The sequence below is a fragment of the Ylistrum balloti genome, unplaced genomic scaffold, assembly GCF_031769215.1.
Source record: "Ylistrum balloti isolate Yb309-2 unplaced genomic scaffold, AGI_CSIRO_Ybal_v1 Utg369874, whole genome shotgun sequence".
Classification (NCBI taxonomy): Eukaryota; Metazoa; Mollusca; class Bivalvia; order Pectinida; family Pectinidae; genus Ylistrum; species Ylistrum balloti.
In genome coordinates this window covers 347,034-370,391 of record NW_026782015.1, presented here as the reverse complement: position 1 = coordinate 370,391, position 23,358 = coordinate 347,034, and the positions used below count along the sequence as shown (strand labels likewise).

The 23,358-nt window shown below is 36.1% G+C and overlaps 1 protein-coding gene across 2 annotated transcripts in view; it reads left to right on the top strand.

Moving 5' to 3' along the window:
• LOC132546057 (ral guanine nucleotide dissociation stimulator-like 1) overlaps nt 1-23,097 on the top strand; it is a 34,624-nt gene extending 11,527 nt beyond the window's left edge. Inside the window, exons 2-18 of one of the 2 annotated variants that reach the window (XM_060209754.1) lie at nt 2,684-2,776; nt 7,576-7,781; nt 8,342-8,410; nt 8,643-8,827; nt 9,239-9,372; nt 9,565-9,786; nt 9,996-10,099; nt 11,751-11,835; nt 12,036-12,125; nt 13,300-13,541; nt 13,991-14,059; nt 14,714-14,837; nt 15,189-15,332; nt 16,539-16,647; nt 16,963-20,365; nt 20,437-20,514; nt 20,562-23,097. In XM_060209754.1, the coding sequence (XP_060065737.1) occupies nt 2,684-2,776; nt 7,576-7,781; nt 8,342-8,410; nt 8,643-8,827; nt 9,239-9,372; nt 9,565-9,786; nt 9,996-10,099; nt 11,751-11,835; nt 12,036-12,125; nt 13,300-13,541; nt 13,991-14,059; nt 14,714-14,837; nt 15,189-15,332; nt 16,539-16,647; nt 16,963-17,114 (2,028 nt within the window). In that variant the 3' untranslated portion in view covers nt 17,115-20,365; nt 20,437-20,514; nt 20,562-23,097. Of the gene's footprint in view, nt 1-2,683; nt 2,777-7,575; nt 7,782-8,341; nt 8,411-8,642; nt 8,828-9,238; nt 9,373-9,564; nt 9,787-9,995; nt 10,100-11,750; nt 11,836-12,035; nt 12,126-13,299; nt 13,542-13,990; nt 14,060-14,713; nt 14,838-15,188; nt 15,333-16,538; nt 16,648-16,962; nt 20,366-20,436 lie in introns of both variants that reach the window. The other variant, XM_060209753.1, reaches the window with a different exon arrangement.
• Nucleotides 23,098-23,358: the final 261 nt, after the last annotated feature.

Sequence of the window (23,358 nt, the reverse complement as noted above, 5' to 3'; positions counted from 1 at the left end):
GTTTTATTAATATTGCTTATAATATAATCATAATTATCTTCAGATGAAGGGTGTTGATAATTGAGATAATTATTCATGATATATTGATATCATAGACATTAGTGTTAATTATGTAAGTGTATAATTATTGGTGAACATCCTGTATGTAAATAGTATAGGATAAGTGTGATATTTGATAGGAGATTCACACATCTATTGTGAGGACTAGAACCAGGTGTGATTATCCTGTTAACAGCCTCAGGTCAGGACAGAGTAATTGGCCATCACCAACACCTGGTGGTCAGTGTACTGGTGCATCCTGGTCAGTGTACCATCTGGTCATTGACAACTTACCTGTCAACTGAGTGTTTACATGTAATGGGCAGTTGGCTCTGGGACCACTTACAAAGATTGGACTTATATACTAGGTGGTCAGTGTGATCAACACATCAGTGTGATATGTTCATACAGACCAAATGATCAAACATATCAGCTGCTGACCCAGGTCAAACGTAGCTGCTGTCCCACTGACCCATACTGACCAGCTCTAATCTATAATGGACAGGAGGAAGTCTCACTTGTATAAACGTTGTGGAGCTAGGATTATTAAATATACTTCCCCTTACAAATCCTCCAATAAACCTAAGGTTTTCACTGCTATCCTTAAGAAGAGGCCTACAAAAAGGAGATCTCTGTCAATCCTTGGTTGGGTAAGAAGTCATGTCTTTATATTGTAGGTTGAATTGTCAACCATCAAAATTTTGTTTTGAGAAATAATTTTTAACTAGTGAGGCCTTTTGTCTGGTGTAGTAGTGATCAAAAACTATTATCATTAATTGGAAAACACTTGATTTCCTGACGAAATTAAGATACATGTACGACTAAGCATTGATGTCAGTGTGATATGTTCTGTTACAGTGGCCCCTATAGTAATACTTGAGTATATGTTTGAAATATTGATATGATACTTACATATAAAGATAAGCACTTTAAAAGTATGTCTTGAAAATGTAGAGGATATGGTTACATTTCCCTGCAGATCTTGTGTTTGTACTGATACAGTCTGAACTATTTTCAAATAAGAAAATTTAACCCATACACTTCATTTTTGTGTTTATTTATTTACCTTTTTTTTGACAATTTTTTAGGGCTGAATTTCCTTGAAACCTACCCAGAATTCTAGTCAATAAAGATAAAACAATAAGGTTTTTTGACCTGTATAGGCAGGTTGTCATTCTTCCTCTGTATATTTACATTGCATTGCAATACATCACTTTAAACTAACCAGAGAGAAGTGTGATTTTACTAAAACAGAAAAAGTTCACAATCAAAATGCCAGTTTCAGTCAACACAATACTTTTACAATAATGAATAGATTATTTTATTTTAGATCCATTATAATTCATAGGCATCAAGACAGCAACATCAGTTTAGAATGTAAATATAAGCATTGAATTGTTGCCTGATGGCATTAATGGTCACTATAACTGACAGAGCTTTGCTAACAAATATACCATATGATGTTTTATTGCACAGCTCTCCTTTGTTGTGACAATATATTCCTTAAAAATTCATTAAAAGAACCTGCCATTTCATTTTAACAAAATTTATTAAAAAAACATAAACAAAAGGATGAGATAACAGTCATTGCCTATATAAATCTTCACCTTTGCTGATATTTACATCATAAGTATGCATAAATTATTTGTTTTTTTGTATATTCATAATTAATTTTTACTAACAAACATATGCCATGGTGGTCATTATTTATTTGATGCCTTAGCAAGGATTCAAACCCAGATCCTCCGGCTTACTAGTTGGATGCTCAACTGATCCAGTTAAAGAGAAAGTCTCTTTTTCCAGGCTGTATTTGGTGGCTAGTATTACACCAAGTAATGTATATATCACATAAATGGTTGTTACCAAGTTGTGGCTTTGAAGAAGTCAGCTAAAGGATTGAGTCTGTATCCTGGGCTTAGTATATACATGTAATTTTATTTAGAAGTCTGAAGCCAAAGGACTGAGTCTACAAGTTAGACTTATTTAGACATATAATTTTATAAACAAATGGCTACAGTGAAAGAGCATGTGACTTATCAGGCCATTCCTGTGATAGAACTCTGTGATTAGTGTAGAGTGGGACTTTTGTTTACACAGACAATACCAGGACCAGAGTCGCCTGTAAGTAGTTCTAGTCGCCATAGGACACTGTACAAAGGACACTAATTATATCAGCACCAAACACATGAAGCTGATATCAGAGTCCTGTATTCTCTGTATCAGTGTGACACATTAGGTATACACTAGAGACCCTCTCACGTTTTCAGTTGATACTCCCTGAACATAGTGGAACTATCATGTTGATTTGAATTGGATGGGTTCATGAAATAAAATAACCTCATAACACAATAAGAATTGTTTTTTGAATTGTTGAAATTTTCTTAATTACTTATCACTGAAACTTAAAAGATGTATTTTTGCAGAATTCATAAGCAGGACAAAATTTTTAGTGAAGAACTTCTCTTTTCAGGGTATATTTTTTCAGCAGTTTTATTCAATCCTGTGAAGTAGCGAAAAATGAAATCCTTCAAAATAAAAATCATTACAGTATACATTTCTACACCCCTGAATACTGGATATACATACATATTAGTGACACTTATATCAGTGTAGAACTAATAGAATTTTAACAAACTTTTTTCAGGATGATGTAACTAGATTCTGGCGGGAGGAGAGAGAAGAAGGGGCCGTGTACAATGTCTACCTCAAGAAAGTAACCTACCACACATTGTCAGATGTAAGTAGAATTATCTCCCTTAGATATTTTTATTGTGTTTTTTTTCAGAGTTGTCTTCTCTTTATTTCCCCTTTCTTTGTAGAATTACAAAAGATAACATTGTGACACAGTTAAAATCTTTTCTAAGCTGGCATGCCACACAGAGCTCAAATTTCTGCTTTTTGTCACTGGAGACAAGTGATATATTGGTAAATGTCAATGGCTCTTAGAGATGATGAACTCTAAGAGATGGTGATCACAGCTACAGTAACATATATCTAATGTTCAGGTAGATTCACTCTATACTAAAGAAGTAGAAAGGGTTCATACTCGATTTCTTAAACAAAGTAATTTATCTAAATGGAGAAGTGTTGCCTTATCTATTTGGGAAACCCATTCTATTTCTGACTTAGTTCCATTACCTCTCTAATGATGAGCAGGTCTGATATAAGTTTGATTGGGAATGCAGCTTGCATACATGACTCACAAAATCCAATGAACCCATCACCTTAGTTTTTTGTGTGTTGTGGATTCTCCTCAGAAGATGTAGCATAAGTTTTAAAGAAGAGCAAACCACAGAAGACACTCTGTTGGAGCTTGTTTCAGCTGAAGTTTTCTTAAGTGCAGGGGCAAACATCATTCACTATCACAAGGAAAAGAAATCCCACTAGAATTTTGAAATGTCATTCTCTGTGAAAAAGTTGTCAGAGCATGCTGAAAAATGGATGTGTTTATATCTCTAGATATCAGGCTAAAGAAAAGTAAGTTTTCTTTGTGTTGCTTTGTATACCATCATATTGATAATTCCTGAAAGGCAGTCAGAGATGGTAAAGTAAGATAGTGCTTCTATTCAGCCATGCTTGATACGGTTTGAGATGATTTGAATCTGAACACAGTCCTTTGATGTGTTGTTTGTGTACTCTGTGAGAAGAATTGACTCAATACACAGTCCCTGGATGTGTTGTTTTGTGTACTCTGTTAGAAGTATTGACTCTTGACTCGGTACACAGTCCCTGGATGTGTTGTTTTGTGTACTCTTTTAGAAGTATTAACTCTTGACTCTGTACACAGTCCCTGGATGTGTTGTTTGTGTACTCTGTTAGAAGTATTGACTCTGTACACAGTCCCTGGATGTGTTGTTTTGTGTACTCTGTTAGAGGTATTGACTCTTGACTCTGTACACAGTCCCTGGGTGTGTTGTTTTGTGTACTCTTTTAGAAGTATTAACTCTTGACTCGGTACACAGTCCCTGGATGTGTTGTTTGTGTACTCTGTTAGAAGTATTGACTCTGTACACAGTCCCTGGATGTGTTATTTTGTGTACTCTGTTAGAGGTATTGACTCTGTACACAGTCCATGGATGTGTTGTTTGTGTACTCTGTTAGAAGTATTGACTCTGTACACAGTCCCTGGGTGTGTTGTTTTGTGTACTCTTTTAGAAGTATTGACTCTTGACTCGGTACACAGTCCCTGGATGTGTTGTTTGTGTACTCTGTTAGAAGTATTGACTCTGTACACAGTCCATGGATGTGTTGTTTGTGTACTCTGTTAGAAGTATTGACTCTGTACACAGTCCCTGGATGTGTTGTTTTGTGTACTCTGTTAGAGGTATTGACTCTGTACACAGTCCATGGATGTGTTGTTTGTGTACTCTGTTAGAAGTATTGACTCTGTACACAGTCCCTGGGTGTGTTGTTTTGTGTACTCTTTTAGAAGTATGTGTTGTTTGTGTACTCTGTTAGAAGTATTGACTCTGTACACAGTCCCTGGATGTGTTGTTTTGTGTACTCTGTGAGAAGTATTGACTCTCGACTCTATACACAGTCCTTGGGTGTGTTGTTTTGTGTACTCTGTTAGAAGTATTGACTCTTGACTCTATACACAGTCCCTGGGTGTGTTTTTGTGTAATCTGTTAGAAGTATTGACTCTCGACACTGTACACAGTCCTTGGGTGTGTTGTTTGTGTACTCTATAAAAAGTATTTATTATGTACACACTCCTTGGGTGTGTTGTTTGTGATGATGTAATCAACAACACATGCTCATTTCATACCTCTGCTTCAGCTCCAGATAATTGTAGGAAACTCCAAACATATCTATCACCTTACTGGTGCCACTTTATATACAGACATTACTCTCTTTGTTGTGGTAAGCTACCCAAACAGGGGTCTGTCCATCCATCCGTCCATCTGTCAATTCTATAATCTAGTTGTCCTCATATATTTATAAACTACCAGAGATGTTATCTGTTCATACTTCAGTCTGACAATCTTTCATTCCCATAAAAAGTTGTCTGTTAGAATATATCAAATCGTTGGTCTTTTGAAGGAGCACAGGGCCCTAATAGCTGTGTATTACCCGGCAAAGAGGCCAGGGGTGTTTGTCAGTCCATCTTTCTCTCATTTGTATAACATTGGGTGTCTGTCCATCTTTTTATTATTCCTGTAGACATAGTCAGTATGTCTAGTGGTATCCTCTGTCTGTTTCATTAGAGAATACCGTTATATTTGTAAAATCTTGCATGTTAGTCCAAAATCTCTCTGGATCTAGCTATTACATTGATATCATATACCAGGAGTGTCTGTCCATCCATCTGTCTGATATCTCTATAGAGCAGACCAGTTGTAGTCTGCCTGGAGTGTCTGTCCATTCATCTGTCTGATATCTCTATAGAGCAGACCAGTTGTAGTCTGCCTGGAGTGTCTGTTCATCCATCTGTCTAATATCTCTATAGAGCAGACCAGTTGTAGTCTGCCTGGAGTGTCTGTTCATCCATCTGTCTGATATCTCTATAGAGCAGACCAGTTGTAGTCTGCCTGGAGTGTCTGTCCATTCATCTGTCTGATATCTCTATAGAGCAGACCAGTTGTAGTCTGCCTGGAGTGTCTGTCCATCCATCTGTTTGTCTGTTACAGTACTGTTTTCATTGTTGATAAACATGTATTCTAACACCATCTCCTGTAGAATATTAACAATGTATGTATTATTCTAAATAATTGGTTCTTACTCTGGTGTAATCCAAGGCCCAGTTTTAATGACCTGTCATGTTATTTATAATCCAGGCTCTTAACTTTGATAACATAATATTTTGAAATCTGTATTTACACAAAATGTTACTGGGGAAAAATAAATATATTGGTGTATGTATATAGTATTATTTATGTTAGGGACAATAAACAAATGTGTGTTAAGTGTATATCTTCTATAACTGTATAAATAACGTTATCTGTAGACCATCTCAGATGGAGGAAGTTTTACTGTTTTGTAAGTATTGGTTGGTGGGTGTAGTAGTTATCAACTCTATAGTGTACTCTAGTGCAAACCTGTTACATTGGTGTTATAGGAGAACATAGATTATAGAGATAATGGGAATGATAAATCAGTACAACCGCCAAGGAGAAGGATAAAGTTGGTACACCATGTAGAACGTTTGAGTAGCGGAGTGCCGAGGATGATGTAGTCAGTACATACACAACAGCTTCAGTAGCCAGTGCATACTGGGAATGGCAATAAATCTTCTCTCTCCTCCCTTCTCTCTCTGATTCTTCTCTCTCCTCCCTTCTCTTTCTGATTTTTCTCTCTCTCTCTGATTCTCCTCTCTCTGATTCTTCTGTCTCCTCCCTTCTCTTTTCTATCTTCTGTCTCCTCCCTTCTCTTTTCTCCCTTCTTTCTCCTCACTCCTCTCTCTGATTTTTCTCTCTCCTCCCTTCTCTTTCTGATTTTTCTCTCTCCTCCCTTCTCTTTTCTCCCTTCTTTCTCCTCCCTGCTCTCTCTGATTTTTCTCTCTCCTCACTTTTCTCTCTGATTCTTCTGTCTCCTCCCTTCTCTTTTCTATCTTCTTTCTCCTCCCTTCTCTCTCTGATTATTCTCTCTCTCTCTCTTTTTCTCTCTCTCTCTTTCTCTCCATTCTCTCTCTGATTATTCTCTCTCCTCCTTGCTCTCTGATTATTCTCTCTTCTCCTTTCTCTCTCCTTCTTCTCTTTTCTCTCTTCCCTTCTTTCTCTGTTTTTTTTCTGCTTTGTGTTATATCTGGTCTATATAAGTGTTAACATGTCTGATATTCTATGTACTAGTTATCAGATGATTAAATATATTCTTGGTACAGATGTGATAGGTAGGTGTGATGTTGTGATGAACAGGTGTGAGATACAGATGTGATAGGTTGGTGTGATGAACAGGTGTGAGGTACAGATGTGATAGGTAGGTGTGATGAACAGGTGTGAGGTACAGATGTGATAGGTAGGTGTGATGTTGTGATGAACAGGTGTGATAGGTAGGTGTGATGTTGTAATGAACAGGTGTGAGATACAGATGTAATAGGTAGGTGTGATGTTGTGATGAACATGTGTATGTCTGTAATAGATGCAGGTGTGATGGGTGTCTTGTGCATATATAATATACATGTGTAATATACAGATGCAATGTACAGGTGTAATGTACAAGTTTGATATACAGGTGTAATGTACAGATGTGACAAACATATGTAATGTTCAGATTAAGATTTAAGGATTGTGAATTACAAGTTATGGATGGTTAAGACACAAAGTTATCATGTACAGGGTATATTAATGTAATATATATCACAACTTTTGTAGTTTGAAGTTTTCTACAGGTCAAAGGGTATCATCCAGGCCAAGTAAACTAACATTGGGAAGGGAACAGGGCTGTGATTGTCTCCTGATACTGTGATATTTTTCGTCTGATATGTGAAAGTTTACCATGAGCAGTACCATTAAACAACAGGATTCACCATTTAGTCCAATTTCTCTGTGTACAGACTGACATTATTAGACAATGAAGTTTCCCTTTTAATAATTTTAGGCTGACAATGAGCAAGGCCGTGAGTTTTCCCACCTTATGTGGGAAACTCAGAAGATGCGCGTCATCAAGGTGGGCACACTGGAGAAGCTGGTAGAGAGCCTGGTCACAGTCAAAGGAGAGCTGGACTCCACCTATGTAAATGTGTTCCTGGCCACCTACCGCACCTTCGCTACACCCAGAGAGGTGCTGGACAAGCTCATTGAGCGGTGAGTAGGATGGTTTGGTTTCATGTGTAATATTTCTCACATCACTACCCTGTTATCTGGGTAACTGCACCCATTACATAAATTTTGTTATAGCCATATGTGTAATAACACCTAACTGTGCTGTGATAGGCTGAAGGTTCCTGTTTTTTCAAACTGGATGCTTCTACTTTATGGTGTCATTTGCCTCATGATGTCAGGAAAGAAAGAGATTGGCTGAACTGTTTCTTATTCTTAATTTTTATACAAAGATGCTATTCATTTGTGTCTTTTGTACTACCTTATCTTACAGTTTATTGAAAATTTCAAAGTTTTGTGGTAAACAGAATCTTATATTCATGTCTATTTCGTATGAAATCTTTGAGCTCATCAGAACCTTGGTAAAATGAAAAATTGTTAGATTTGTTTCAGAAATCTCATCTGAGATGGTAACTTCAGTTAGATCCTCAATGCATGTCTACCAACCCCTTCTCAAAGTGGACAAGGAGAGTTAGAAACTTGTCAAAAGTTTAAATCAGAAAATGTAGTTTATTTATTTTGGGTATTTTAAAATGTTTTTTCAGATACAAATGGCTAAAAGTGAGTGGGCAGGAAACCACAGAGAAAAAGGAATTACAGGAGATTCAACAGAGGTAAGACATACTGAACAACACTTTTATGTAACATTTGCTGTCCTATTTGACCAAGTTTGTAACAGATCTGAATTTTCATTAAAAAGTCATTTAGAATTTATTGTATTTTGAATTAAACATATTGATTTATTTAGACTGAATGGTAAATTATATGTTTTTGATATGGCCAGACATGTATTTCAAAGATTCCCATGAGGAGGAATTGATAAAAAGTGTTTATTTATTTTAACAGAACGGTGAAATCAGTTATTTCTGTGTGGTTAGACACATATTCTGATGATTTCCGTGAGGAGCCGGACTATCCCTGCCTTCACACGCTAGAGAGGTTCTCTTCCCAGTACATTCCTGACTCTGACCTTGCTGTGCGTGCCAGACACAAGATCGAACGCTTCCGTAAGGAGGCACAGAGTCGATCAGGTAACTATTGTGCACATGTTGATTTACAGATTTATTGTATATTGATACAAAGACTTTAGGGATTCCATGAATAATTTTACAAATGCTGGTACAGTAAGAAATTCTCTGTATATTTATATAGATGCTGGTACAGAGATTTTCTGTATACTTATACAGATGATAGTTTAGAGATTCTTTGTTTATATATACAGATATTGGTATAGAAATTCTCCATACATTTGGGTAGATCCTGGTATCGAATTGCTCTGTATATTCACATAGACGTAGGTATAGAAATTCTCTATATATTAATGTAGATCCTGGTATAGAGATTCTCTGTATATTTATACACATTCTCTTCATATGGATGCTTATATAGATATTCCATTAAATTTATATAGATTCTTGTATAGATATTCTCTATATGTATAGATGCTGGGATAGAGTTCCGCTTTTCCCTTTGTGATGAAGTTGACCACATGATGGATACTGAATACCTCAAACCACTCCAGTTCATGGACATCCCTAACCAACGGCTCGCCGAACAGTTGACTTGGAAAGATGCAGTAAGTGTGGCCCTCGAGGTTTTCACTGTAGTAGATAAGTTTATAAAATATCACCTAATTTTTTTTTTTCTTTTTTCTTTTCTTTTTGTTTTTAACAAGCAGAGTTGGCAAAGTTGTTGGTTCCTGATCTGTCTAACCTAAATTCTTTTAGTCAACATAGTCATATCTTTGGGTTTTTTTTTTGTTATTCAGGAATTGTTCAAGCGTGTTGTACCACACCACTGTTTGGGTGCAGTGTGGGCGAGACGAGCCCGTCGCCTTGGAAAGGGAGGTAATGTGGCTGGTAGTGTACTAGCCACCATTGACCAATTCAACAGGGTCTCTCTCCGTGTTTCCGCCACCATCCTAAAGAATCGTGATATGAAATCCTCCCAACGATCCCGCATTGTACAGAAATGGATAGACATTGCTCAAGTATGAGATACAAATGCTTATTTTTTTATGTATAATGATAAGTAAAGTGTGGATACTATATTTGTAGATAAAAGCAATTAATGTTTTACAGTTTTCTCTTGCTCATACTAATTTATTGATATGATTGAAACATAAATAAACATGGTAATATATGTGATCTTGCTGTGTGATTGTTTAATAAGTCATTTTCCATTCCTCATGATTAACAGGAATTGAGACATTTGAAAAACTTTTCGTCATTGAAAGCAATAATCTCCGGCCTCCAAGCACAGGCAGTCTACAGACTACGAAGAACCTGGTCCTCCCTTCCCAAGTAAGGAGTAATGTCCCCTGACTCTGCCTGACTCTCCCTATCTTACTGTGACCCTTTGTATCTTTGTCTACCCTCCTGCAAACCTTCATAATCGTCCCTATCCCCTTGCAAATGTTTAGAACTATCCCTGCTGTCCTGCCAACATTTGTTATTATTCATACCCTCCTGCTAACCTTCTGAACTGTTGCTACGTCTTTGGTGGCTGACTATCTGAACTGTTCATATTCATGAGTCCTGTGATCTCTAGTTACTGTGCCTAATCACTTCAAAACTTAAGCATGTTAATCACTAGCTATAGTGTTAATCATTGGCAACAATGTTAATCAGAGGCCTCAGTATTAATCACTGGCCACAATGTTAATCAGAGGTCATAATGTTGATCACAGGCCACAATGTTTATCATTGGCCACACTGTTAATTGCAGGCCATGTAATGTTATATTAGAACATACTGTATATGCCATCCTTACCAAATATAAGCCTGGTTAGTGTTAAATGCGTCATCATCATAACCAAATATAGACCTGGTTAGTGTTGAATGTGTTAATATCATAACCAAATATAGACCTGGTTAGTGTCAAATGTGTTACCATCATAACCAAATATAAACCTGTTTGTGTTAAATGATTTACCCTTCTAATCAAATATAAACCTTGTTACTGTTGAATGAGTTACATCATAACTAATTATAAACCTGATTAGTGTTTAATGTGAAATGTGTTACCTTCATAACTAAATATAAACCTGGTTAGTTTTAATTGTGTTAACATCTTGTGATCATCATGTGTGGGACCTGATATAAATTATAATTATGGTTAACATGTCAAAAAATAGTGAAATGATTGTTACACCAAGTAACTCTATTAAAATGGCATGTTTGGGTTGTACTGAGACAAAGTTGGGGATGAAGTAAGAGGGTAACCTAGGATGTTTTGTGAGGGAAAAAAATCTTGGAAATCTTCAAGTATTTTGTGAGGAAAGAATTCAGGTAAATTAGGTTTGATTTGTGCAGAAACAATCCGAGTAATCTAGATTGTTTTATGAGGAAACAGTATGGGTAATGCTGGTTACTTTTGTGGGAAACAGTATGGGTAATGCTGGTTACTTTTGTGAGGAAACAATATGGGTAATGCTGGGTACTTTTGTGAGGAAACAATATGGGTAATGCTGGGTACTTTTGTGAGGAAACAGTATGGGTAATGCTGGTTACTTTTGTGAGGAAACAATATGGGTAATGCTGGGTACTTTTGTGAGGAAACAGTATGGGTAATGCTGGGTACTTTTGTGAGGAAACAGTATGGGTAATGCTGGTTACTTTTGTGAGGAAACAGTATGGGTAATGCTGGTTACTTTAGTGAGGAAACAGTATGGGTAATGCTGGGTACTTTTGTGAGGAAACAGTATGGGTAATGCTGGGTACTTTTGTGAGGAAACAGTATGGGTAATGCTGGTTACTTTTGTGAGGAAACAGTATGGGTAATGCTGGTTACTTTTGTGAGGAAACAGAATGGGTAATGCTGGGTACTTTTGTGAGGAAACAGTATGGGTAATGCTGAGTACTTTTTGAGGGGACAATCTAGGTAATCAAGGTTATCTTGTGAGGTTATGCTGCAAATTGGCTTCTTATATCTGTCATTTTTGTTGTTTTACAGAGAAAGTATAGCCCTATTTCAGGAGCTGGCAGACATATTCTCCAACGAGAATAACCAGATTGCCTCAAGGGAATTGCTTATGAAGGTCAGTGAAAAAACATTTAAAAGATTGATTTCAAAGTCAGATGAAGGTCATTGAAATAACGTTTAAGGATTACTGCCTTACACTAATGAAAAAGGTTCAGTTAATGTCCATCATTGGGATGTACTGGACTAAATAGAAGTTGTGGACATTTCTTGTTGTCCCTGCAGGTTACTAACACTTACTCTATATTTTGTTAACAGGAAGCCACAGCCAAATTCCCTGATGTTGACTCCAACAACAAATCATTACGCAGAAGAAACATGGCTAAACGCCAGTCCTGGATAGAAAATGTAAGTGTGGAGATTGTACAGAGTAGGATGTTGTATATTACAGTATTGTTGAGGGTATGATATTGTATATTACAGGGTATTGTTCAGGGTGGGATATTGGATATTACAGGGTATTGTTCAGGGTGGGATATTGTATATTACAGGGTATTGTTCAGGGTGGGATATTGTATATTACAGGGTATTGTTCAGGGTGGGATATTGTATATTACAGGGTAGTGTTCAGGGTAGGATATTGTATATTACAGGGTATTGTTCAGGGTAGGATATTGTATATTACAGGGTATTGTTGAGGGTAGGATATTGTATATTACAGGGTAGTGTTGAGGGTAGGATATTGTATATTACAGGGTAGTGTTGAGGGTAGGTTGAGGGTAGGATATTGTATATTACAGGGTAGTGTTGAGGGTAGGATATTGTATATTACAGGGTATTGTTCAGGGTAGGATATTGTATATTACAGGGTATTGTTGAGGGTAGGATATTGTATATTACAGGGTATTGTTCAGGGTAGGATATTGTATATTACAGGGTAGTGTTCAGGGTAGGATATTGTATATTACAGGGTAGTGTTGAGGGTAGGATATTGTATATTACAGGGTATTGTTGAGGGTAGGATATTGTATATTACAGGGTATTGTTGAGGGTAGGATATTGTATATTACAGGGTATTGTTCAGGGTAGGATATTGTATATTACAGGGTATTGTTCAGGGTAGGATATTGTATATTACAGGGTATTGTACAGAGTAGGATATTGTATATTACAGGGTATTGTTCAGGGTAGGATATTGTATATTACAGGGTAGTGTTCAGGGTAGGATATTGTATATTACAGGGTATTGTTCAGGGTAGGATATTGTATATTACAGGGTATTGTACAGAGTAGGATATTGTATATTACAGGGTATTGTTCAGGGTAGGATATTGTATATTACAGGGTAGTGTTGAGGGTAGGATATTGTATATTACAGGGTATTGTTGAGGGTAGGATATTGTATATTACAGGGTATTGTACAGAGTAGGATATTGTATATTACAGGGTATTGTACAGAGTAGGATATTGTATATTACAGGGTATTGTTCAGGGTGGGATATTGTATATTACAGGGTATTGTACAGAGTAGGATATTGTATATTACCAGGTATTGTTCAGGGTAAGATATTGTATATTACAGGGTATTGTTCAGGGTACAGTACCATATCTGGGAACGTTCCTTACTGATCTAACCATGATAGACACAGCAATACCAGACTGTACCGACGATGGGCTAATCAACTTCGACAAACGACGTAAGGAGTTTGAGGTGCTAGCCCAGATAAAGCTGCTTCAGTCGGCAGCCCAGATATATAGCCTTTGCGAGGACCAACAAGTCTGGCTCTGGTTTGATTCGGTCAGGGTTTATGATGAAAGTGAAAGGTGAGAAATGTTTCCAGTAAATTTTATGTTCTGATTTTACACCAGACTTAATTATTAAGTATTATAATAAAATGATATAATATACATAGAGAGTAGACATTGACAACATAGCCCTTTTCTGGGTTCTTGGAAATCTGTATTTATATATGGTATTTATCATACAATATATCTCATACAGCTGTATTTATCATACAATATATCTCATACAGCTGTATTTATCATACAATATATCTCATACAGCTGTATTTATCATACAATATATCTCATACAGCTGTATTTATCATACAATATATCTCATACAGCTGTATTTATCATACAATATATCTCATACAGCTGTATTTATCATACAATATATCTCATACAGCTGTATTTATCATACAATATATCTCATACAGCTGTATTTATCATACAATATATCTCATACAGCTGTATTATTACTTCATTTACAGCCATGACCTCTCTTGTGCAATAGAACCCATGAAAGATGATGCTGCCAAAATCAAAAAGAAGTCTTCTAGGTAGGTATCACCATTGAAGAATACTTTTTTACGGACATATCAATTTATGTGGTCATTTCTCATTCAAGTGGCACAAGAGTCAATTCTGCTAATTTCTCTTTCACTTAACACTACAGTCAATTCTGCTCATTTCTCTTTCACTTAACACTACAGTCAATTCTGCTCATTTCTCTTTCACTTAACACTACAGTCAATTCTGCTCATTTCTCTTTCACTCAACACTACAGTCAGTTCTGCTCATTTCTCTTTCACTTAACACTACAGTCAATTCTGCTCATTTCTCTTTCACTCAACACTACAGTCAATTCTGCTCATTTCTCATTCATATGGCACTACAAATCATTCTACTAAATTGTCCTTCACATGGTACTAGAGTTCTATTTTCAGTTTTACCTCTCAGAAACTTTGCCATTAATTTACTTTTACTAGTGATGGATAATTCGCTCTAGAAGACTGTTCAACTTAAAGCAGTTGTCAATACTTTTTATTTAGCATCACACACATAATAACACTGAAGTACAAAATTTCAACAGTGTCAAAGTAATAACAAATAGAAATAATGATAATCACAGTCGTTACAAATAAGATACAGTGTACATGTTGTTGTTAAGGAATGTTGTACTTTGAACAATGGGGTATGTATTGACATTTCAGTCTAAGTCACAAGCCTGCCAAGTTTGACAGCTCTAGATTTGCCATGTTTGCATGTGGACTAGATGACCGGTCCAGTGTGTGCAGTAGCTCAAATCTTGACTCACCAGTATCGCCCACTCCTGGGGTAAGTTGTTTTCCGGTGTCACTCACCCCAAGTATAAGCGTTGTCATATTGTTGGAGCTGATAAACAGTGTTTTAATCAACCTTGGCCTATAACTAATCATTAACCGGGTAAGATATTGTTGTATCTCTGGTCTGGGGTCCTGATATTAGCTTTAAGTTAAGCTGCATTTTTTAAGGACAAACAAATAAATAAATAAATAAATAAATAAATGAATGAAAATAAATGAAAACTGAAACATGCTCCTTCAGCTTCCATTAATGCCAGTCAATTCTTCTTTTCTTGGAAGAAAAGGAATGTACCAAACATATCGATGTGAAAAAAATTTCTGAATTCTATTGTGTTTATTTTAGATGTCTCATTCATCATCTACATCCTCGCTGTTGTCCTATGACAGTGACCCCATGTCACCGTTCAAGTCCTCCGACCATTGTGTTGTCAGGGTCAGCTTTGAGTCTGGAGCCAACGCCCAGACACATGTATACAAAAGTATTATGGTATGTATGCCCAGACACATGTATACAAAAGTATTATGGTATGTAAGCCCAGACACAAATAAACAAAAGTATTATGGTATGTATGCCCAGACACATGTATACAAAAATATTATAGTATGTATGCCCAGACACATGTATACAAAAGTATTATAGTATGTATGCCCAGACACATGTATACAAAAGTATTATGGTATGTATGCCCAGACACATGTATACAAAAGTATTATGGTATGTATGCCCAGACACATGTATACAAAAGTATTATGGTATGTATGCCCAGACACATGTATACAAAAGTATTATGGTATGGATGTCCAGACACACATGTACAAAAGTATTATGGTATGTATGCCCAGACACATGTATACAAAAGTATTATGGTATGTATGCCCAGACACATGTATACAAAAGTATTATGGTATGGACACACATGTATACAAAAGTATTATGGTATGGATGTCCAGACACACATGTACAAAAGTATTATGGTATGTATGCCCAGGCACATGTATACAAAAGTATTATGGTATGTATGCCCAGACACATGTATACAAAAGTATTATGGTATGGATGTCCAGACACACATGTACAAAAGTATTGTGGTATGTATTATCATTAACACATGAACAAACAGAATAGCATGGACACTTTATTTCTTTCATAAGACATACATTGTGTGCACTAAAATAAAAACAAAAATATATTTTTCCTGTAACCAAATACGCTCCTGCATTAAAAATCACCATGGAAAAACCTTAAGAAATGCATGTATATTAATCCTAGAATACATGCCATGTACCACCATTTTTACATACCTCGGACCATGGCCATGGTCACTGTTAAAGGTCAAATGCACAGTCTGGCCGTGTAGGCTGAATATATTCAATGGTAGAGATTGGATAAAATTTATACAAATTTACTCTCTTTGTGTGCCACCTTTTCCAAAGTATTGAGTCAAGGTCATTGTATGAAGTCAGATTTAAAATCTGTTCAAAAACAGCTTTCAAATTGTTGTTACCAGAACCACAGTTTTAATCGAAGGTCAAGGTCATTGGTCAAAGTTGGCTTAATTGCACAAGCCCACATTATTTCATTTCCTTTGTATTCAGTGTATTATATACAGCCTCATTATATCATACCTTATGTATCCTGTGTATGCATTCTGTCATTGCTCACAATGTTATTCATCATTAACACGATTTTCAGCTGCACAATGCTGACCACACCAACAATGTCATTGACAAGGTCCTAGAGAAATACTCAGTACAAGGTCGCCACAAGGACTATTGTCTTCTGCAGGTCCTGCCAGATGGGGGTGAGTATACTACACATGTTGATATCATTGTAAGCTAGATCTGGATGTAGTTAACTTATTGTTGAAAATTTTACTGTAGATGAAGTCTATGAATTATTGTCACTGGACATTACAGATCATTATCTGCTGTTTAATGGGAATTGAAAACTATCCAGGATACACTATGTAGAAATAGGATTGAAACTGATGCTGACTATTTTATTTAAGTAAAGATTCGATGTATGATAATATTGTCATTGTTATATCAGCTGGATGTGTATATATTCACAAACAACTTGTTGACTTGAATTTAATAAATTTCTATTTTCCTTGTAGAAATGCTGATCCCTGATAAAGTAAATGTATTTTATGCTATGAACAATAGTGGTTCTGAACTTAACTTCATTGTACGCAGTCGAGAGGAACAAGATGCTCGAAATCACAATCGCAGGCGGGGCCGGCGGCGACTGAAAAAACTTAGTTTATGACAAAGAGCCAAATCCTCGTTCTTCCATTGCTGCTCTCGGCACTAGTTTCTTTTCTGACTTTTGATGTGACCAGGTTTGTAGTGTAACCAGGATGATCACAAGATGTCCTTTTTGGCATTGTTATGTCAGTGTGTCTGTTTGTACGAACTGCCATGACTTTTTGTCTCTGTGTTTGGGCAGAAACATTTGCATACATAATAGCAGAAAGGTTGTTACCTTATTTTAATGAGAAACAGGATGAAGTGGATGGTAGAATAGAGACTTTGTCAGCTCATGAAAGATATTTATAAACAGATTGAGATCTTTGTGATTTCCTGGTTACATTACTGTTCTTCCAAAGCATATGTCATGTAACATTGAGGCCGAGGTCATGTGACTTGAAAGCTCTGTTCATGTGACAGTGAAGCTCAGGTCATGTGACATTGAAGCTCTGGTCATGTGACATTGAAGTTCTGGTAATGTCACTGAGGTCCTGGTCATGTTACAGTGCTCTGCTCATAGGACAATGAAGCTGAAAGTTATATGACCTCGAGGGGTGGCTTATGTGAGATTGAAACTTTTGGTCATGTGACCTTGAGGCTTTAACTCATGTGACATTGAGGTTCTGGGTCATGTAACTGTGAGATCATTGGTCATGTGACTGAAGGACCGGGCTTCCAGACCCAAAAAGCTGCTGGACAGTTTCTCTGGAGACTGGATGTTTGATAGACTGATGTCGGTTGTGATATCTACAAGTCCCGGTACTCACTTGGTTGGCTTGTATGGCATACATGTGACTTTTTTTATTTTGTTTATGTAATTGATCCCCTTTAACCCTCCCCTTTTGTTATTGAGATAAACTGTTGTTACCCTAGATGTGTTCTTGTTGCAATGTGTTGGGGTAGGTAAGGGTAGATAATCCATGTGCCAATGTTGTTTTTACCTGTATCCTGTTTATTTGATGTTTTTAAGGCCAGAATGTATACAGGGTAGTGTTAAATGACATTTATCTTAGAATATTAATTAATTTCAGTAAAATTAGAGTGTAATAGGTCTTCTCTATATATCTATAGAACAATGTCAGTATATTAGGGCACTGTATTTATGTTGTGGATTTTTTTACAAACATGTATACAAACATTGATATTCTCAGCTCTCTAAATCCTATTGATCAATAAATAATAAAAAAAAAAAAAGTTGATTCAAATTGACAGGTTGCTCATTTCAAAAAGAAAACCCCCCAAAAAATAAAAACAAAAATAAGACAAAAAAAATCAAATGGATATATTTTGTATACATTGAAAAGTATATCCCAACCATAAAGACAGGTTCTTTTTGTTATCTTATATACAATAAATAAGGTTGTAGTTGATAATTATATATGTGGTTGTTACTGTTTTTAGTTTTAATATTTTTCTTGAGTTTTAAAGTTGAAAAACCAAATTAAGAAATTGCATTGAACAAACAACTTAAGTAGGAGAAACATCGAAATATTGATTCCACAACTATCTGATCAGAGGGGAGATAATTGTGTAATATCTGTTGATTTATTACAAGGAGAGAGCTCTATGTAATAATACCTGTGGATTTTTTTCATATTAAAGTGTGCCTTTGAAAGAAAATGACACCTTAACATTAGGTACTAGTATTAATTTGAACAGGGTAACTTTACAAATTTTATTACAAAACCATTTTTAAATCAAACTATACTAAATTTGCAAATAAGATAAAAGGCAATATACTCCCTAGCTGGCCTAGGTTGAGTCTGTCAGTAATTTGATTTTAAATCTCAACAGGAAAGATTTTCTCTGTATGAAATTTCCTTTTTTTAATTTTTTTTCAATTAAGAGATAATTCTGATAATTTTTTTTCATGTAGAAAATGAAAAAAAAATTGTGAGTATTGTGTAGTTGTACTAAAGTTGTGACTGATGGTATTGAGAGTGACCATATAAGGACTGCTGTATTCTGTAATCAGGTCACGACTTCACAAAACATTTCAGGTATTTGTGCTTATGATTAAGACTGTTACAACAAGTTGTTAGTTGCATTGAGGCCTTGTCTGGGGTATTTTTGTGTGTAAGTAGTGCTGATTGACCAACACTCTCAGTAGTGGCTACATTATTTCCTGTATGCTGGATAAGCTGGTGACATCCCTGGCTCCATTGTTCAAAGTGGGACAAGACAGAAGAGAAACCATGAATTATTTCAGATGTGGATTTGTTTTATCTGTCGCAAACCGTTCAATTTTTTTTTTGTTTATCTAAAATCTGTCGATGGTTTTAATGGTTTTAGATTTAACTTTTACCAAACCTAGTTTTGAGACCTTTCTGGACATATATCAATAATTTAGAATTTTGCTGAAAATGCATTGTTGACTTTGAACAATCAGCCAGTGTGATGTCATTTAGTATATTAATTTTTGTAACCTTTAATCACTGGCTTCTCCGCTATAAGTAACTTGTTTTCGGAGGATGAGGATTTGAATGAAATGTAGAAACGATATATATTTCTCAGCGATGCCCAAACATTGGGTTTATTTTTATGAAATTATGTCCAAGACGTTGTTGTTTTTATAATGGTTTATTTCCAAAAAGATTTGGAAGTTGATTAATATAATGATGTATCAATGATGTGTATGTTGTATAGTATTGCTGGTTCCATCATGGGACCCAGAAGTGCTGAAACTATCACTGGTGAGCTTCCTAAACACATAATGTATTATCTAGTCTTGATATTTCTGTCTCATTAAAGCTGAATCATTTTTACATAGTGAACTCATACCTGTGACTGATATTTCTCTTTATGTAGCAGGTTTGTTATGTTCTTGTATGTAGCAGGTCATTCATGTTTGTGGTTTTAGCAGGTCTTTTATGTACATCTGTTTTGTCCCAGTATGTAGCATGTTTTTTATGTCTCTGTATGTTGCAGGTCTTACCTGCAGGTCATACATGTAACATTTCATTTTGTAACAAGCCTGTTATGGGCATCCATTATGTCCATGTATGTAGCATGACCTTATGTCGCTGTATGTAGCAGGTCTGATATGTTCCAGAATGTAGCAGGTCTGATATGTTCCAGAATGTGGCAGGTCTGATATGTTCCAGAATGTAGCAGATCTGATATGTTCCTGTATGTAACAGGTCTGATATGTCGCTGTATGTAGCAGGTCTGATATGTTCCAGAATGTAGCAGGTCTGATATGTTCCTGTATGTAGCAGGTCTGATATGTTCCTGTATGTAGCAGGTCTGATATGTTCCAGAATGTAGCAGGTCTGATATGTTCAGGTGATATGTTCCAGAATGTAGCAGGTCTGATATGTCCTGTGTGTAGAATGTAGCAGGTCTGATATGTTCCAGAATGTAGCAGGTCTGATATGTTCCTGTATGTAGCAGGTCTGATATGTTCCTGTATGTAGCAGGTCTGATATGTTCCTGTACAGGTCTGATATGTTCCTGTATGTAGCAGGTGTGATATGTCCCAGAATGTAGCAGGTCTGATATGTCCTAGAATGTAGAATGTCTGATATGTTCCTGTATGTTGCAGGTGTGATATGTCCCAGTATGTAGCAGGTCTGATATGTCCCAGAATGTAGCAGGTCTTATATGTCCTAGAATGTAGCATGTTCCAGAATGTAGCAGGTGTGATATGTTCCAGAATGTAGCAGGTCTGATATGTTCCTGTATGTAGCAGGACTGATATGTTCCTGTATGTAGCAGGTCTGATATGTTCCTGTATGTAGCAGGTCTGATATGTCCCAGAATGTAACAGGTCTGATATGTTCCTGTATGTAGCAGGTCTGATATGTTCCTGTATGTAGCAGGTCTGATATGTCCCAGAATGTAACAGGTCTGATATGTTCCTGTATGTAGCAGGTTTTTGTTATGTTTATGTCCTGTAATGTTATATCATATGGTGATGTTATCAGTTTGTTCTTATAAAGGAAAATTTCTTCAAATATTTTTTTTTTTCAAAAGAAATTTTTTTTAATGACAGATTTTTGTATGTAATCCGATTTTATTGGTGCAGGAATAATTGTATTCAGGGCTAGTAACTTTTGTTTGCCCGAGTCTGGTACAGTTAGCTCCCTTAGATATAATTGTCTCATTGGTGTTTGTGATACAGTAGCATAATAAGGCAGCAATAGAAGTACCATACTGATAGCTAGGTCCTGGGGACAACCTTTTTAACCAACTTATTCCTTCCTTAGTTTTAATGTGATACAAACAACTCTCTGTTGTCGTTGGAAACTTTATCTTCTGCTATATTAGCATAAAATGACCCAGGAATGGGGAGACATCCAAACATTTTCTCCTGTTAGCTAATGATATTTGGATTTATATTGAATATTTGCTTGATATTTGATTTCGCTCTGTCTTGGCTGACTGTGAATATAGATAAATGAAATACTCAGTAAATATTACCAACTATACAGAGCACATAGGAATCAGACTCACTGTTAAATTTCAGGTTTAGAAAGTTCAACTTATATTTGTACAAACCCGTTTTTTTGTATGCACACTCCTATGTGTGACATGTGAAGGAATATTTTGGAAGGCTTTGTTTCCAGTAAAACCGTTATATTGAGGCTCCTTGAGGGAGAATTCTAGTATCTAAGTGATGATTTGGATGCATCTTTTGGGTTTGTAGAATTATAAAATGCAAAAAGGACTTTTTATCATGTCAAATGTTCAGCATTTTGCACTTTTTTGTCAATGATCAAAGCTGCTTTGTGACATCATATGTAGCAAGTTTTGTGCATTTTCCAGGGTATTTTCATGAACATGTAAGTAGATAATACATATAGGTTAGCAAACTTTTTACTGAGAGTACAATACTGGCAGACCTTACAATCATTAGGGTACCATACACTAATGTGGTGGTGTATAATTTAAAGCCCTGTTTGTCCAGGAAGCTTACAATCTTTAGGGTTCCCCACTCAAATGTTGTGCTGTAGAGTTACAGCCTTGTTTTTAGGAAATAACCCCTCCTGGAGCCTCAAATCATCCTCTGTGCAAGGCCTTGTTATCTGTGTGCATATATTAAACATACTGAACAATACTCAACCTCATCAATATGAAATCATGAATTGTTTGTTGACATAGAAATGTAAAGCTCCCTCTCAATGTGGCATTCTCAAGTACGTAAATGTCATTAATGTAAGTACTGTACACACCACACAATGATTGGTTCACTCAGATCAGCATTGTACACACAATGATTTGTTCGCAATTGCAAGTACTCTGCACACCACACAATGATTGGGTCACTCAGATCAGCATTGTACACACCACAAACCAATTAGTTCACAAGGGTTAATACTGTACACATAACACAATGATTTATTCGCAATTGTTAGTACTGCGCATACCACACAGCAATTGGTTCAAACATATCAGCATTGTACACACCACAAACTGATTAGATTACAAGGGTCAATACTGTACACAGCACACAACGATTTAGCTATAGACTTACAAGTGTAAGTGCTGTACACCTAACACAACAAGAGACTTACAAGTGTAAGTGCTGTACACCTAACACAACAATAGACTTACAAGTGTAAGTGATTTACACCCAACACAACAATAGACTTACAAGTGTAAGTGATTTACACCCAACACAACAATAGACTTGCTAGAGCCGATGATGCACACTACACAAACTCTACAGAGTATCTGCATATTTTCTCAAACAAAAGTTCTTTTGATGAATCACGTGTTCATGACTGCTGACTGCCTGCTAAAATACACTTGCAAACTACTTCATGGCTGTTGAATATTCATGACAATCATTGCCAGCCCATCGACTATAAATGCATGACATTTTGCCCTTGAAGACTCAGTCTAGTATCTGGGGTGGAAACTACTTCAAGGCTAGTTTAAGTTGTCCTTGTTTTATAAAATGATGTCAACTTTTGTAAGATGTTGATTAAATATATCATAATCCCATTGTGTAGATTTAATTTATGACTTATATGCTCCCATTAAATATATGAAATGAACTTCATGGCTTTTATTGTATTTGTATATTGAGAATTGTATGTTGTAACTTTCAGTTGAAAAAATGATAAGATAACTGATAACTGATAAGATAAGAGATCACCAGGAACACATTTAGTATTCTGGAGTCTCCAAGATAGTTTCCAGAGATCACCAGATACACATTTAGTATTCTGGAGTCTCCACGATAGTTTTCAGAGATCGACAGGTACACATTTAGTATTCTGGAGTCTCCAAGATAGTTTCCAGAGATCACCAGATAC